The 18,927-nt window shown below is 39.0% G+C and overlaps 1 protein-coding gene across 9 annotated transcripts in view; it reads right to left on the bottom strand.

Annotated features, from left to right (window-relative positions):
* Positions 1–919: 919 nt before the first annotated feature.
* RAP1A (RAP1A, member of RAS oncogene family) overlaps positions 920–18,927 on the bottom strand; it is a 71,700-nt gene continuing 53,692 nt past the window's right edge. For 8 of the 9 annotated variants that reach the window (XM_050954403.1, XM_050954405.1, XM_050954404.1 and 5 more), the window contains 6 exons: positions 18,246–18,314; positions 16,963–17,019; positions 14,308–14,448; positions 7,465–7,608; positions 3,720–3,835; positions 920–1,643 (listed from right to left, as the gene is read on the bottom strand). In XM_050954403.1, the coding sequence (XP_050810360.1) occupies positions 3,749–3,835; positions 7,465–7,608; positions 14,308–14,448; positions 16,963–17,019; positions 18,246–18,314 (498 nt within the window). In that variant the 3' untranslated portion in view covers positions 920–1,643; positions 3,720–3,748. Of the gene's footprint in view, positions 1,644–3,719; positions 3,836–7,464; positions 7,609–14,307; positions 14,449–16,962; positions 17,020–18,245; positions 18,315–18,602; positions 18,698–18,927 lie in introns of those variants that run through there. The other variant, XM_050954409.1, reaches the window with a different exon arrangement.

Raw genomic sequence — 18,927 nt, forward strand, 5'->3', positions numbered from 1 at the left:
CGATCCCTGGACAATCTTTTAGCTACAACAGAGTTTTGTATTTCCTACTGTGTTCTTTTGGACAAAAAGGGCTACAGTATTGCTTGAATTTACTCCCTGGTCCCAACAGCGGAGATACAGACCTTATTCTCTTCTGACCTACTCTGGGGTAAAGCAGGAGTAAGTCACCAAGGTCCATGGAATTTCGGCAGTGTAGATCTGAAGTGGGGAAATCATGCCCAATATCAAAAACAGAAGGCTGACATTTTTTGCTTGTACACAAACAAGACTGAGTTTGACAAACACATATAGGTCTCTCCACTCCCAATATCCTGAATTTTGTGAAACTGGGAGGTTTTAAGTAAAACACATTCAGCTCGCTGTAATCATCAGGCCAAGTTCACCAATTTCTTTGATACTAATATTCACTGAGTTTTGCCTAAAAAAGTCATAGTTGGTGGTAGCTTCTGTGCAATTATATTTACTCAAAATCAATTCTCCAGTCCACAGATTCACTTGAGACGCTGCATATAACTTCATTCTTGGGCTCCTGCCCTGCAGATTAACAATATTAAAACAAAGATTCCCTCAGTGAAATACATGATCATGTCAGACTGAAAGATCATAGACCTTGATACAGTATTAAACTAATTTTTTACATACAAAAATAATTATACAGAGGGATATTTTCAGCAGAATACAATCTTTAAATATCCGAATATACAAAGTATTTAAAAGCAGCCTGATGGTCTTTACTGTGTAATCTGATTTAATACATCAACAGGGGCCAGTGTGGAGACACGCTGTTGGCATAACCACTGTGTGCTTGAGGTTTATTATAACAGAAGACTTCAACTACTGCGGTAGCAGGAAGGAATTCACAAAACATTTCGTTCTGAAAACCAAAACCCTGAAAACTAACAAAACCACACAAACAAAATTAAAATGTACTAAAATTTAATCATTCATAAAAGCTGTAATTTAATCTGTGACAGTAAAACACAAAAGCAATATTAGAGTTGGTTTAGTATATTATATATTTTTGCTTTGAAAGCCATAGAAATCAGTTATCCCAGTTTTTTCCTATAAAAGACCCATTTTTCCAAAGCATTATGCACAAACATTTTTAATTAGAATATAATGGCAGAATGAAAATAATGATATTCCATAACTTTTAAATATAAAATGAAGTCAATGACTCAAAGAGTTACTTGCTGCAGTGAGTTCAAAGGGAAAATTCATATAGTATATATCTATATAATTATAGATATAAAGTATAATGGTTGAACATTTTTAGTGCTTGATGGGGAAGAATGATGATAAAAAGGTCAATATGAAATTATTTTAATTATAGTAGCAATATCTAACATTTGAAATGCATCCATGCTCTTTTGTATAATTATACACTAGAGTCAATTATATTTATTTTCACATCTGTTAACCGCTATTGCAAAGGAGAAATACTATGGTCTTAATTTCCAAGAGATATACACAGAGCAATTTCTTTTTTCAGGGACCTTGTGCAAACCATTATAAGATCTAAATTCTTCACATAATATATAAAAACAGGAGAAGCCTCTTCAGATATGTTGTTACTTTGTCATTTTTTGACATCTGGAATGCTGGCACTTTCCAATTGGGCAACAGTTCTTCATTCCTGCAATCTAGGATGCGTAATAGGAAGAAAAAAAAAAGTTAGGGTCTTTCTTAAATCATCATAGAGAGGAAAGATCTTAAACAAAGGCCAAAAGATCATTGCTAAAAATTGGCCATAGAAGGAAAAGCTGAGAACAAAAGTATACCACAATGGATAGCATTCTGACAAAAGGGGGTTATTTCACTTCAGCATTGTGATTTGTTTCCACTGTAACTTCTCCATATGTATTTAGAAGTAGAGGAAGAGAAAAAATTGGATTCTTTGGAGATCGTTTGTAAACTCTTTGGGACCAAGATTTTTATTTTGTATGTGTTCACAGTGCAATGCCATGAAGCCCCTCTTCTGATTGGAACACCTGGGTACTATTGTCGTAGCAACATGGTCTGCATTTCAACTGAGGCTACAGTATACCAACTCATCTGGTTTGTAAAAGCAGAAGAGAGTCCTGTGGCACTTTATAGACTAACAGATGTTTTGGAACATGAGCTTTCGTGGGTGAATACCCACTTCGCTGGATGCATGCCTGGTTTGTATTCGTTCACTAATGCTGGAAATCAGGAATGCAAAACATTGAGTTGCTGTGGTGTTGTTACATTAATGAAGTAACTATCTGACTAGATATATCCCTTAGGATTTTCTTTAAATGGAAATGAGTTAGCTTGGGTTGTAACAAATCGATTTAATTAAGATGAGGCTCACAAACAATGGCAAGCACAGTGGAGAATCTCACAAAACTACGAGTGATTCATCAACAAAACTGCATATCCACATTTTTACCAGTAATTTACAGCATCAGCAGCATGTAGTCTGTGTGTATACTCACTCTGCTCCTAAAGCTGCAGGTGAAACACACTTGCTATGCTATGTAACCTATCACAGCATTCCATTTGTTCCAATGAAAATGATACTAGCTGCAAAGCTGTTGCAGTTAAGGACCAGCAGCAAATGACCTGTAGTACTGACAGACCAGCAGATGGCACCTCTTCTTAATGTCACGAGGTAGGCTGCGTTAAGCATGGAGTCTGCTTGGCTGATGATACACTGGCTAAATTCAAATCCATTGCCTGAGGTGGCAAGAAATGGGAGAGGTGTCTGGTACTATTTGAACCATGCTATTGATTTTTGTAAACCATATTTCTTTCCCTTCTTTACTCGTAAAGCATTAGGATCTAGCCTGCAAATCACTAGGAAAGGATAAAGGTAAACTGCATAAAGCCCCAAACCACTAGAAACCAGCAAGGTAGTCAGGTGACTGCTCTAACCCTGACAATCTGAAAGCTATTTAAAGGAGACACGTTTACATTTCATGAACTAGGTATATGATAGTTATAGAGAGTACAGAGACCCAGGACACAATGGCTGGGCAGAGGACCACTGATTCATGTAATCTTCAGAAATTAAACAAGTCATCTTAGAAATCTTTCGGGAGTTAGTTTCTCCCCAAAAATACAGGGCTGCTGCAGGACCAACTGATATACTGCTTCTCCAGATAAACTCTACCTGTACAACATTGGCAAAGTTGCAAAACATGCATCTATTGATAGATTAGGGGAAAAAAGCAAGAAATGTTGTCAGTAAAGTTTAAGATAACTTTAAGGAACTGAAAGTCCAGAGCAGCAGCTGACTATGTCAAATTAATGCTGTTTCTAACTCTTTTACTCTAGCCGGGCTGGGCTACCATAGCTCACATGGTACACAAGAGCATCTGCTTTTCTGGGGTCCTGAGACACAGGGCACTCTGCACTGCATCAACAACAATGTAAGATTTTCTTGTTTTCTGAAGATCTCTCTCCTGGCTAATGAAGTCGTTTTTGGAAGCATCTTGCCGAGATACACGGGAAGATTATTTATAGCACATGTCCAACCTTAGTATTTTTTTTGGCAGGCAACTTTTCATTTCTTTGCCATTGAGATGGGAGAGGCAGTAAGGAGTTTCAATTTGTGATTGTCCTTATATCACCTAAGGCTGCGCAACAGCTGCAACAATATCAGAAGTCACAGAAAGGCCACTAGATCTCAGCAGGGGATAAGAGGGCAAATAGAGAGCTCTGTGTCTTAGGCAGTTACTTCCTTGCACTCTTACCTGGCTCAGAGCTGCTGCGTGCTGTGGGTCTAAAGCAGCAGACATGACTTCTTTTTAGGCTTCTTCTTTTCCACTGGTGTTTTTCTGTTTATTTGTCTGACCAGGTCATAAAAGATCTGAAAGAGAAAGGTGTGTTTAGCAAACCATGAGTCACAAACGTAACACTTGAACTACACGAGAGGCTAACTAGACTGTTTGGCAAGTTGGTACTTTTCCTTGGTGGCTGCAAATTTAAGTTATGGATTAAAGCTTTTGTTTCATGAAAAATGTTCAGTGTCAACTTAGGTGAGCATGGGGGGTGCAAAGGTGACTTGAAGCTCACCTTTGACTCCTCTGCGCCCGCTGTAGGCAAGTCCCCTTGCTCCATGTCAGAGCAGCACCAGGCTGCAGTAACTTAGATGAATTTAGGGCAGGGGTATCCTGATTATAGTGCCATTGCTTGAACCCTCTTGGAAGCTGAGCAGGAAGTGGAAAGAGACCCAACAACACTGGAGATCATCTTTAGATAGGAGCTACCCTCCTTGGGCTGATTAATAGGGCAACATTACACCAATGCCACAGCATAAAGTAGCTTCACCATATTGGAGCACCTGGCCCTCAAGTTCCTCGCTCGTCTCTTAAAACCTTCCTTCCATCTGCTCTGTGAGAGAGCTGCATTTTTTAAGCTCTGCTTTTGCAGTACATGTTGAGGTTATCTGGTGACTTACCGCATCCCTCTTCTCTTTCCCAAAATCGTGGGGAAACCCAGACCTGGCTAATAAAATTAGCATGAAAGAGCAACAGATAGTTGCCCTGCACTGAAACTTATCCATAAGGCACCAGTCTCAGGGTCTCCTTACTGCTGCATAAATGCATTTCTTGTGAACTCCTTTGCTGTGGTTTGCTCTGCCTACAATGATACTTGGCAGCTTATTCATGGCAAAACTAGCTTTGCAGGGATGTTTGGAGCTACCTCACAGTATCAAAGAGGATTCTTTATTCCCTCGGAAACCCCCACCCGACTCATTGTTTATTTTTTCCCTTTCCGATGTGGCTGATGGCTGACAAATGCCTGCTGATTCCAAGGAGCTTTAAAGACAAGAAAAAAAATAGCTGGAAAACCGCAGGAAATGTAATATTTTCCTGATATTATCTCCTTTAAAGCATTGAAACATAGTCAACTGGTTTTAAATTAAACGATGAAGTCAGCATCATGGTCAAGCTTTAAAACTAAAATAAGTTAACAGTATTTAAGTTTCTCACACTCCCTCTCCATTGGGTTTAGTCCTACACAGTTTTATATTGTCAGCTTCAGGCAAAACCAGCAGCTCGTACTCCATTAAGGTCAAACCAGACAGTTCCTAACAGCTAAACATGCTTTGGATGTTAAAGAGATATGAGGAAAAATGTTTCTGTAGGGAAAGACACAGTTCACTAACCGTCCTTTCCCCTGCCAGTGACAAGCAGCTCCCAGTAAAGTCTTTCTAAGCCGGGGCAAAGATTTTTGATGCCCAATTGAAACATCTTAAAAAAGCCTCAATTTCTGAAAGTGCTGAGCATCCCCACTCTGAAAAAGAAGCCTCCTAATAAGTCTAAGTAGGCAAAAATGGAGGTACTCAACAATCACAAGTCACACTGGAACATCTAGGCTCACACAGTTAGGGTGTTTTTAGTGGTCGTGAGAGATAATTGCTAAATGTCTGCATAGAAGATCGTAGTACAGGAAGGACATTCCCTCAAAAAAGAGAGTCAGCTAAATTTAAGTGTTATATAAGCCACCAGAAAGGTAAATTTTGAAGAGCTGTTGCTAAGTATTTTCAGCATCATCTTTTCAAAGAAAATGCTCAGAGGTTTTCTGTGTACGTGAAAGGTTTAACATTCCATTTTGAGATAATGGCAAAAGGAATTTAATCCCCCTTGCATCCATCTTTTAACAACATGTAATAACATCAAATCCAATATTACCAAAAAAAAAAATCAAGATTAAGGGCAACACTTCTGCCATTCAACAACTCCAGACTAAACAAACATGTAGCATAACAGTTCACTTTAGAAATGGAGTGTTCCTTCCCTTTGCTTTCCCTAGCTTGTGTGTGTGTCACAACCAGATTATGAAAAACACATTTTTGGTACTGTCTCCAATTCACAAAATCTGAGAGTCTTGCGGCAATGTGTCCCATCAGGCTCAAATACTATGGGGCTAGGTGCCCTGGAAACTGGAATATCTGGTACAAAGACAAATGTCACAAAACTGATTAAGCTGCCACTTGTGAGTCAAAGAAATCTTAGCTCCCACGGCAAAGGTCCCTGTATAAATGCACGTATAAAGAAGCAATCTTGGGTAACTAGTGGTTCAGATATTTGCCTGGACTATATAAAGATTCAGCCTACAAATCTGTTGAAAGAACTATAAAGCCCCATTAAACAGAGTGCAATACAGAGATTAATATCCATGGTAATTATCTTCACTCCACTAGCATGACATAGAGAATACACAGAGACGGAAATGGGAATATCTGGGTTCACTCATTGGAGATGATTTCATGCAACTGTCTTGTGGCTGCGTTTGATGCAGTCACTCATGAGTTAAACATATTCACTGCGTACAAGTGAAACACTCTCCCTCCTGCACGGTTCCCTGTGTATGTTAAGATGCCTCTGGCCACAGAGTCCTCAATCACTACTATGTGGAGCGTGGAAATCTTACGTATTTTCCCCCCGAAAATGATTTTCTGACTGTTCTGTGTAGCCCACTGTGAAGTATCCTGAAACTGATGCACTGGGTTCATGGTATCATTTACACTGCACTGGGGTCCACGTTTTACTACAATTTTAATTTTCACTCGGGGTTAACAGTACCCTCTATCTGGGGCTGACTCCAACTGCCACTTCATGCAGCACAGAGTGCCCTTCTCCCTTTGACCTGTCACGTGAGCTGCCAATCCCAGGTTCTACTTATCTTATCTACTCAATCCTTATCTGTAACCCCTAATATGGGCCCACCTTAAGGGCATTTCAACCTTCCATGGCTACAAACTTGGCTCTGTCAGCCAGGATATGCCCAGTAGAGGATAAAGAGCTCAGTACTGCTGGAGAGCAGGTGGGCCTGAATGCCTGAGCCTTGCCACCATAGAATGCAGTTCAAGGCACACCTATTTGCACAGGTGTTTTCCAGTTAAACCTGTCACAAACTGTCCTGACAACACTCTTGTGCTGGGACTTGGCCACAGTAAAATAGCAGCTTAAGATAGAAGGGCAAATAACTCTTCCTTTTAGAGAGATGAAAGGTGTCTGTTTGGTAGGGCACCAAGGTACTACAATACAGCTGATCAAAATGTGTAAAGCAAATTAATTTTCAGCAGTGCAGACAACACAACTAGAAATATGCTGGGAAATATGCAAACGCCAACATTCAGAAGACGGCCTCTTAAGAAGTTACATATCCACTTCAAAAAAGCTCATTTTGGACGAAATCCCTCCATTTATACCCTCTACTTCTGGCTGGAGTGCTGTGCAGGAGCCATTTACACTGAGACGAATCTCACTTTTTGGTACTTTGGAGAGACTGAAGAGTATTTCATTACCATGAATGGAATACAGCTATAGTACCCAAGATCAAGACTCCAGAAGCATCCTAAACGATCAAGATGTGTACAATGGCCTGCACACTGCATTAGTGATATTTATACTGGGGTGGTGAAGTTAGAATATACAAAGTACAAAAGTGATTCATTATTGCCTAGCAATGGAACAGCTGGTAAGTTACCTCATTAACGTTGATTTTAGACTTTGCAGACGATTCTAGAAAGGCACAGTTACACCACTGTCTTGCTAAATTCTGACCCTGTTCTTTGCCAACAACGCGTTCATCTTCCAGGTCACATTTATTGCCAACCAGAATCATTGGAACCTGTGTGGAGAGAACAATGAGAAGCATATGAGCAAACACTGTTCCAACACACACACGCTGCATATACCCTGGACTGGCCCAGAAAAGCCATCAGTGACAAAGGTTATTTCTTCAAAAAGCATTGTCTCTGTTTGACAGGGCTACATTTTATAAGCACAAGAAAAATGGTATAAGATGGAGTATATAATCCATAGAGTTAGAGCTACACTGAACTCACAGACTAGATTACATTTCAGGTACCTGCTGGAAAGGAGCCGAAAGAAAATTGTGGCATGCAGCCACCATGACCAAGTTTCACTGACAATTAATTACACCATCTAACAAATGGAAATACTGCTGTTTAGGAGGTTACATTATACAAGGTTTATTTTGAGGTCATCCACTAACATCACACTAGTCAAAAACACAAATTTATTGTTAAGACGCTTTCAAGCAACAAAAGGTTAAATTGCATGCCATCTTAACTTATGTTAGACAACAAGGTATAAAGCATATTTCCTAAGATATATGCTGAATGTTAACAACCCTAGTGACCTGGCAGTCTGTTGTGAAGCCACAGAAAATAAATGAGGCCAACTTTGAAAAGCACTCCCTTGATCTGGAAAGAAAGGAACTAGATGCATGCACCATGGCCTTCCACATGTGCTGTCTTTTCCTATCAGGAGTGCAGGACCATGCTGCATTAACAGTTCTATGCACACAAAATGGAAAGACTTCTGCAATAATAAACGTACTGGACAATTTCATGTTCATATTGAGAGAGAGAGAGAGAGAGAGAGAGAGAGAGAGAGAGAGAGAGAGAGAGAGTGTGAGTGTATATATATACATACACACACACACACACACACACACAAGCAAGCAAAAACTGCAACTAATTGTTTTGTGACACTCATAAGAGTCTTTAAGTACGACTGGATAAAATGCCATTTCTTTGGTTAATTACACTAATTTTGTTTTAACATCAAAAACTGCTTACTGCGTTAGTCATATGAGAAACCTGCATCACTGTATCCTAGGCCCACTGTCATTAAGCTCTGCCCAGGAGATTCAATGAGTGGAAACAGCTGTATGAATGGTACAAAATGATGGCAAATCATCTGTTAAACAGCCTCATGAAGGAGCTACCAACTGCTGACTCTCTGAGGAGCCACCTGCCCATTCCCTCAGGAGGGAAGAAGTGCCTAAGGGAGCCCATGGTCCCTGCTACATTTCCTGGGGAGTGTTACAGGAACTGGGGTGCCTTTGGAAAGTGACCTTGGCTACAACAAACACTTGTTACTGATTTATTTGCATTAGGCGGAACAGAATGGAGCAGTCTTTAAACACATTCAAAGAGCTGGGACAGTTTTTCAACAAGCGTGAAAGCAAACGATGGATGGAAATGAAGGGATTTCTTGCACATTGGGAGAGAGCCGGTAAAATTCTTTTCTACTGTAAGTTCTTCGGGGCAGGGACTGTATTTATCTCATATACTGTACAGAGCCAATCATGTTGTCAACATTCAATAAATCAAACATTTCCCCTTTTAAGAATATACTCCCCAAAGCTTCCATGGCAAACAATCAAATGATACAATTCAATACCATGTGACAATCTGATAACCCTTAAAAACACTCAATTAGTTCAGTCAAAAAATGAGAACATTTTTTCCAGCACGCTTTAGCAGTAAGACACCTTTGAGGCAGTACCAACATGTGAATCTCAGAAGACTTTTCCTGTTTCCCCTCAGCCTTGTGGGCTACGGATGGATATCCCTGCACATCATCAGGGAAGAATACATTTAAAATGGCAGGGAGGAAAGCCAAAGGAGTTGGTAGGACTTCATATTTAAAGTGGAAAATGTTAAAGAGCTCTCACAACACTACTGTGTCTAATCTGTTTTAGATCTCCCGTAAATGAACTCCTTAAGCAACTACAATATAGTACAGAAAGTCCTGGGCTGCACACCATTTGTTAAATCCTGCATTTCATATAAATCCCAGTTCCTGAAATACTGAAATGGAGTTAAGGTAAGAAATCTCCAGTTCCTTAAGCATTTTTAAAGCACACAGGTAACAGCAAGATCTGCACTCCATTCCACTGCTGCAGTTTATTTACATGACAAGGCACACACACTGTTTCCCCATAGCACTGTAAGAGACAAAATTACAGAACTGCTGATAATGGGTGTGCGTGCCATTCTCTTTCTGCACACAAAACTGAGCCCAAAACCTGTACTTTCCGGATGGAAAATAAATTGCTATATATTTCCTTCCGTAATGTACATAAGTATTGTAAAATTTCAAATTACTTTTTATACTTAATTTTGCACAGAATTGTTCTTAAGCAGAGTCTTAGTTAACTACATTTAAGACTCATTTAAACCTCAAAACAAGATGGTTTCAAAAGAAATCAGACAACTACATTTTGCTTACTACAGCAAAACCTGAAGTCATGAAACAGAAACTGCAGGCAAAACAGAATCTCTGTTTCAGATCAAACCATTCTACCCTACACCAAATACAAATATTCACAATTACATATGCTTAATTAGAATCTCTTTCATTTTGTATGAGACCAAAAGAAATGATCCATTTTCCCAGACGTGGATATTGATGTACAAATGTGGATATCTGAACACATTCAAAACTAACTAAAGAATGTTAAAAAGCGGTACAGCAAAAAAAAATGGAACACATAAAAATGAGGTATACATTTGTCTAGACATGGGGAGATACAAGACACGTGGTCGTTTTAAATGGCAAGAGTTAACTAACTGCTCCCTACCAATGAGATTTCTAGACTTATTGCAATAAACTGAATTTGATCAAGTTTGGTTTTGATCTTTTTGAAATTGAAACACAGAACAGCAATTTATATTTTTCTTGCACATAAAACATTGAACAGTTAAAATGCTGAAATTTTAAGAGACTCATTCCGCAAGCACTAAACACAGGGTGATCTGTCTTCTTTTTCTCATGAGTACAAGGCTTGAAGAGGAAAAAATTGTGTTACATGTTTGAATCCATGAACTAACATCCAACTAACAAAAATGAATAAATAAGTTAATTATAATGAAGCAGAATTAAAGTAACACTGTCCATTGTTTGATTAATTTCACCAACCTATGGTACAAATGCCACTGCAAGCAGTGTAGCTGGTTGAACAGCTCGGTGCATTGACCTAAATGCTAATAAAAGAATCATGCTACTTGCAAGCATAATCCCCACATAATGAAGATTAGTTTTACTTAAATAAAAAGTTTACCAAGTTAAACCAGAGAGTGGTTCAAAATAATTAAAAAAGCAAGGTAGCCAAGGTTAAGGAACAATGAAGATTTAAAAGTAAATACAAAAGTTAAGAGACTACCTCAGTTTCAAAACACATTTAGCTCCACAGTACCATTTATCCTTCAGAGCAACCTACTGCATTGTTCAAACAGCTTTTTCATGAACGGCTATTTAAATACAATGCCTATGGCTTACTTATGATCTGGCCTAAATATGTGCAACAACTCCAGCTCTGTTTACTGATCCTCAGCACTACTCTTAACAGGATGAGTGTAAGGAGATAAACTAACAATATGTGAATGAGAAGCTACCTCTAGCATCCCGGCTCAGCTACAAGGACCATATAAATGACTGAAGTAATCCAACTTCAAAGAAAAGCAGTTACTTTTGTTGTCAGTGATTAAAATCTTTTTCACGCCCCTCAGGGTAAATCCTTGAAAAAGATTACTAATGACTGTATAAGTCAGAGTTTAATTTCAGCTTCCCGTCATTTAAACATAAAATGATGGTCACAAAACTGTACCATTCACCCCAACACTGTCCTGTAAGACATCTGCAACTTCAAGTCCATCAGAAGTTTTGGAAACAGACTTCAGATGAAAAAACAATCCATCATGAAATGCAGAAAGCCCCAGGCAACAGAACTAAAGCCTCTAACGACAGGAACAGCTCCATCTACAGGGTCCAGAAGCATAGCATTACTGAATATAATCTCCAACCATGTACAGGCTGATCAGTGCTTTGCCAGCTAAAGGATTCAGAGTATGTTCTTCTTTAAACCATTCTTTACTTTTTTTAAAGTGTTCTAAAATTAACCAACCAATAATTAATTTCTATCATTAGCTGAGAATTTTTCAAAAACTCAAACTAAAATTATTTATGCCACAGCTGTTAGACCCTCTTGGGACTATAAGATTTTTGTAATAGAATAGTGGGAGGGACAAAGAACTGTCCTGAGCTTACAAGTCTCAGGAGTTTTAAGAGCGCTCTCTCTCTAAAGTAGACCTTTGACACACACACTTGTAATTCAGACTCTGAATGTGCATGCTCTCCCTGAGGCCAAAATTCCCACATCTGGGTACCTAAAGTTAGGATCATAAACCCGACCATCTAAATACAAGTTGCTAGATTTTCATAAGTGATGAGCACCCACATCTCCCACTGGAATCAATGGGAGCTGCAGGCTCTCAGTATCTCTGAAGTCAGGCCACATACATATACAGGTGCCTAAATATGGACTTAGACCAGTATGAAAGTTTTACTCCTGAGTCCCTCCTCCCAGGGCTACCATACACATTTTCAAGTTTGCTATCTAAAACGACTGTAACTAAAACCAATACTGCATTCAGGAAACTGCCAAAGACATCCTGCTCTATTGAATCTCAGCAACAAGCTTTAAAGATGAGCTAGCAGGATAAATATATAATTGAAAAAGTAGCTATTGACAAACTGCCAGTCAAGTTTAAATGATACGCTGTTCCCGCAATAATCACAAGTTGGTGGCCTTAATGCTCAAAACCAACATTGACAGGTTTTGAAATACTCTACAAAGAAAAAAAAAGCTGTAAGTAGTAATGGAAACTGAACAGAAGCAACTCAACCTCCCCTAGACCTAAGAAGGATTTATGAAAGTTGCTGCCCAGAGGACCTCAAAGACTAAAGTCTTCTTCACAACGCAGACAGAAACACAGGATTCTCCAGAGAACTGATAATGGGATACAAAGCCTTTCAAACTCTGACTCACCTACTGGTCAGTAGTGATTTAAAGTAGTTACCCATTTGCCAGTTGTTTGGTGGCCAATATGAAAATGAATTATTGGTGGGCAGATATACACATCAGAAACACCACCACAGATGAAATCCTTCTTTGCAGTCTCAGCAGAGACCACAGATCACAAGGCCATGGAAACTGAGTTACCTCCTCAATCCTAGATGCATGCAGATCACATGCCTTGGACATTCATTTCTACAAGGTAAAGATCACAATGAAAGCACAAATGTGGTTGGTACAGGCAGCTTGTTAGAGACTTACAAATATTAATCGTTAGGATTTGAATTCTGCAATACAGTTTGCTTACGTAAACAGAAACCAAGCTACTACTCAGCGTCTAGAATCAAGACTTCCTGATCAGCAAGTGCAAAATGAATTTTTATTCCCCAGAGCAGCTACTACATAACATTATCGCTTAGAAGGTTACAATAGGTGTATGACAATCTTCAAATCACCCTAAAATCACTCAGTTGATACTAATGCAAAGTAAATAAGTATTTTCAATCTCCAATGAAGACTGGGAGAATGATCTTGTAGAATGAAAAAACTGACTTTGACCCAGTTCATTAAGGCAGGAAATTGAACATGTTTTCAAAGTGAGGTTTTTAAAAACTAGTCACTGGCCCAGACGTGACTGTAAGCTCTTTGGGACAAGCTGTTTATCTGTATTCTATACTGTTATAGCTAAACAAAAAACATCCAACACACACTGAAATAAGCAAGACCTTGATCTTGGTCATGTTTCACAGAAACTCACGGGGAGGGGGTAGAGGAGGAGTGGGAGGAAACAGAACAGTATTCACTCGAGTAACAGGTCATACAAAACACATCTCTGCCTCATGCAATGTGACCTAAGGCTATGTAATTAAGCGGACTGCTCAAAACTGTCATTATCATCCATCCAGCTGGAAAAAAGGTAAGAAGCTTGGCTAACAAGATGACTTCTTCCCTCCCACATACTCAAGTTCTTATTTCAGTTTGGTTGCCTCATCTTTAGGACATACAAAAATGTACATAAAAGTTAAAAGAAAGCTTTTATCCATTACTAAGGTTGTGACCCAATGCAACAATTGGATTTTTTTTTTTTTGGTGAATAGGCTGAGCATGCCTTTTTTACTTATAGCCCAGGAACAACACATTCAGGATCTGCTGGAAAGTTAGAGGAAAAGAAACTAAAGTACAGTAAAATTTGTTTAATTTTTTAAAACAATAATATTCTGATATAACCCATCTAGAAAAAAGAAAATGCCTATACTGGTAAAGGATATCAAAGTTAAAAATCAACTAAGGACAGATTTTAAAAAAAGTTGCGTAACCAGCATTTCCCATTGTTCTCACCAGGGCCACATGTTCTCAGCACATCTGAAAATCTGGCCAAGTTGTTTGTGTTCCCAGTGGGAGAAGAGCTTTTTTGAAAGAAAAAAAAAATCTACCCCTAATTTTGGATGCTGGACTCTTGAAAAATCTGCTCAATAACATTAATGTAACAAAGAAAAGTTTTTCTAAAACATCCAGCACAAGCTTATTATACAGTAAAAAACATTCCTAGGCAACAGTAGTCTTCAGCCATCCATCAACTTGCTCAAAAAAACCAGATACCTGCTTGTTAACTTATGGAAGGATTTCAATGGCTCACAAAACAAAAAGTCCTTTACTTACATCTTCAGTGTCCTTAACCCGTAAAATCTGTTCCCTCAGGTCCTGTAAGTCATTAAACGTGGACTGTGCTGTAATAGAATATACTAGTGCAAACCCTTGACCGTTCTTCATATAAAGATCCCTCATTGCTGTAAATTGCTCCTGTAATCAAATATTTTAAAAAAGGTAATTAATTAGCTGTTTAATACATATAACAAACAGTTCAGAAGGAATCCTTTTATTCTAATAGAGATAAGAATGTAATAGCTAATATAACATTTACATTTTTACCCATTACAGAAATCCAATGAAGCATATGAAATTAATAAAAACATTGACTCAATTCCTTCCCTTCTTCCACGTCCCACCCTCAGGAGGAAGAAGAAACTTGTTAGAAGAACAGACAAAAATAGCAAGAAAAAAGGCAGAGGATGCTATAGAATTAAATCTGATAAATATCTTGTAGTGATAAATATGGACTAACGTACATCTAAAGCATACTGTTAACCAAATATTAACACATTTGCAGTAGTATTTCAAATATTATTTTGCTGCCAGTGAAGTGACAATCTGCAAATATGTCCCTGCTCTAATACTGTGCAAAGACCGTCTAGATGCCACACACGTTAAGTTTTTTGTGAACACTAATGGGTAGAAGAAAGAGTGAACTCATATCTAAGCACTTGTAATTGTACAGCAATCATTTGCTGTATGTAAATGGCTTGAAAGCTCAATGGGATAAAACATAAGGCTATACAAGAATGGCCTGGGAAATCCAGGGTCAGACCCAAGAACTATCTTTTGTACAGGTCAGTGAAAGAACCTTCACTAGAAATTCTAACCATACTTTGATTTCTATCCATCTGGGCTACTTTCAACATCATGGTCTCCAAGTGCTTCCCAAAACAAACAGCAATTGTGTTTTAAAACTCTTAAGAAGCAGACCCTCCTCCCATAGTGTTCTCAACCATTAAAGTCTGTTTGTTTAGCTTTCAGAATAGCAGCCCTGTTAGTCTGTACTCCTGTTCTTTTTGTTTGTTTAGTGACACCCTCCCACAAGATGATAAAGAGGTTTGGTGAGCTTTCAGGAAGCTTCCCTCACAGTAGATGCTAGGAGGAGGGGGATGGCAGGGGCTTCCCCCAACATGGAACAGCTGGACAGCACAGAGAATCAGCATGAGGGGCAGTTGACCTGAGCAGTAAGGGATTCCCACAGAAAGTGGGAGGACATCCTCAGCTGCTGCAAAGAAAAAGCCTCTCTTCAAATTTGTGCTCTGGACAGGCTAATGTTTCATCCTGCCCTCCTAACAGGGAAAGCAGCTGAAGGAGAAGAATGTCCCTTCCAGCAGTATTTGAGGAAAAGCCATTAAGTGTAAGGTCCTGTTAGCTGGAGGAGGGTGCTCTAAGAAAGGAGGAAGCAGGTCCAAGTCCAGTGGCTTGACAGGGAACTTCGTTTTTGGAGAGGGGAGGGGGAAATCACAGTTTCAGTGATTCAGCACCTTCAAGCCGTGCCCATTGTTAGCTTATGGAATGGTATGGTTTTATGATGGTCACCCCCACACGCACCTTTGTCCTCCTATAGCTTGCTACCATCCCTCATGCCTCTGACTGCAAGCTCTTTGGGGTGGAGACCATATCTTGTGTGTGTGTTTGTACAATGCTCAGCACATTGTGAACTCTGGGCACCACCACAATATAATACATTACAAATTATCATCCCCAAATTCTAGCATCATGTTGTAAAGATAAAAATTTATTCCTAAGCACAGTTGATAAGGTGTTTAGAATTTGGAGGAACACTAATCCATTAATATCCCATCTGTGAGGGAAATTCAGCTGGGTAACATTTACAATCACTAAAGAGACAAAGTGGGTGAGGTAATATCTTTAATTGGACCAACCTGAAACAACCTTTCAAGCTACACAGAACTCTTCTTCCACCCTGGGAAAGGTACTAAGAGTATCACAGCTACATACAAGATCAAGTGTAAAAGTATCGGGGGTAGCCATGTTAGTCTGTATCCACAAAAACAACAAGGAGTCCGGTGGCACCTTAAAGACTAAACAGATGTATTTAGGCATAAGGTTTCGTGGGTAAAAAAACCTCACTTCTTCAGAAGTGTAGAAGTAGTTCGCAAGTATTGTAAGAGACCATTCAAGGTGAAGTGGCCTGTTAACATCCCCATAATCATAGGACAAAAAAGGAGGGGTAGTGGGTTACAGCTTGTTGTAATAAACCATAAATCCAGTGTCTTTATTAAGACCATGTTTTTTAGCGTCTAGCAAAGTTACAAATTTAAGCTCCCAGGCTCATCTTCTGAAATTGTTGTGCAGGTTTACTTCGAGGATGAGGATTGACAGGTCAGATATAGAGTGATCGCATTGTGAAAAGCATTCCCCACAGGTGATAAGAGCATTTGTCTCTCATCATTTTCCCACGTGAATTCATTCGAGAGCACAGTGATTGTATGCAATTTTCCTGGGTTTGGCGGTGTTCAGATGACAGAATCACCACACTGGCTTTTGGGTTTACTTAACAAAACACTGCGGTTTAGTGCAGCAGCAGTCGATCTAACATTTTCTTTTTGATAGGATAGGGCTATTTCACTGACAAATCCTTTTAAAATCCAACTTCATTTTTAACATTAAAAATTCTATATTTTAGATTTTTCTTACTGTCCCTGCTGTATCGAGGATTTCAAGCATACACTGTTGGCAGTCTACTTCCACTTGCTGGAAAAAAAGAAAGAAACAAGCAACATTAAAGAAAAAAAAGGCATATGCTCAAAAGTGTGCTAGTGTGAGACATACAGAATTACAACCAAAGAGCCCTTTAAATTATATTTTCCTTCATTCCTTCTCAAACCCACAACCCTCCCCAACTCAAAACTTGTTAAATTTTCCAAGCATTCCACTTACTAAAAATCATTTCAGATTAAAGAGGGTAATTCCAGAAAAAGCAATTCTTGACTACGAAGGTTTTAATAATTTTTTCACGTAACTGTCATGCACAAGAAGCATCACTTCCTTTCGTTTTCTGGTTTGGAGCCTTTAATTGTGACAACAATTATTCTTCTCTCTAAAACAATGGGGTTCTTTACATCAATCTGAGTGGAGAATGCAGCTCTACCAATAGAATTATATCAAGCCACTGCGTCAAGGATTTGAACAAGAGCTTCTGCTTTGTAATTGCAAGCTCATTTCCAAAAAGGCAGTGAAAAATGTAAGGAACACTCATTTAAACTAAACAGTAAAGTGGTCTGTTTTTTAAAAACAATGACTATACTTCAGTACTTAAATCTGTGATATTTATGTTATTTCCTTTACTTACAGCAGGAAATGCTGCAAACACCATGACATGATAAATTCTGATTCATTTATTTTTACATGGCAATCAATGTTATGTCTGCATACTATGAACTAAGACTGCATGACATTAAGGGTATGGCTACACTGTGATAAAATATCCTGCGGCACCATGTTTTAGAGCCCAGACTGCGGGGCTAAAAATTGCAGTCTGGACATTCAGACTTGGACTGGAGCTTGGGCACCCTCCCCCTTCGCGGGGTCTCAAAGCCCAGGCTCCAGTCCAAACCCAGACGTCTACACTGCAATTGTAGAGCCCAGCAACCTGAGTCTCCTGAGCCAAAGTCAGCTAACCTGGTCCAGACGCAGCCAAGTCACAGGTCTTTTATCACACATACCCTAAGGCCCTGATCCTGCAAAGTGCGCTATACACACACAGGTAACCAGCTGCATGGATCAAGAGCTCTATACAGGCACAAGGTTCCAGCTGCCTGGAGGTTAACAAGCCAGCATCACTACACTAACACAGATCTAAACTCACACTTCTTACTCAGACAAAATTCTCAGGACATGGAGAAGTTTAGGCTGAATTAAAAAGGTGCAGGATCTGGCCCTAAAGGGCTGACAGAAAATAGCATCATTTTATACTGTACCTTTCTGTATGAATCTTCTATTGTGGGGTCATATTTTTCAACAAAAATTCCCTGAACAAATTGTACAGTCTGAGAAAAAAAAAAAAAGCAAGAAAATACAGTTAAAGAATAAATTCAGATATGGCCTACTGACCTTCAGGTAGCAGCTTTTCAAAAACAGAATAGTATAAATTCTGCATAACATCAGTATTGCCAACCCAAGCATTCAAAGTCACGAGTCAGGACTTCAAAAATCTTTTTTTTTTTTTAAATAATAAAATATGGGCTTATTGGTGGTTGTTTTTAGTTTTAGAATCTTCTAGGTGCACAGTCATATTTTCAAGAATTTCTTGGCAACCATGAGGGCTAGAAACTTACTTTTTAAAGCAACAGCTGAGCGTCCCACAAAAAATCTCACAAAGGAACTGGGCCTTCAGGAAAACCGCCAAATACTCTGAGACTCGCAATAAAATCTGGAAAGGTGGCAACACTGTAAAGTAGATCTGTGAGAGCCTCTGTATTTGAAGTCTAAGTTTCATTTAGAGTATCATGGTCTTATTAAAATGCAGTAACTTAGACTATAATCTCTTTAGGGCAGGGACAGGGTTTTTTTGTTCTTTCTTTGTGCAGTACCTAGCACAGTGGGGTCCAGGTCCATGATTAGGACTCCACGGTGCTAAGATAATACAAATAAATAAAATGT

Source organism: Gopherus flavomarginatus, chromosome 5 (assembly GCF_025201925.1).
Source record: "Gopherus flavomarginatus isolate rGopFla2 chromosome 5, rGopFla2.mat.asm, whole genome shotgun sequence".
Classification (NCBI taxonomy): domain Eukaryota; kingdom Metazoa; phylum Chordata; order Testudines; family Testudinidae; genus Gopherus; species Gopherus flavomarginatus.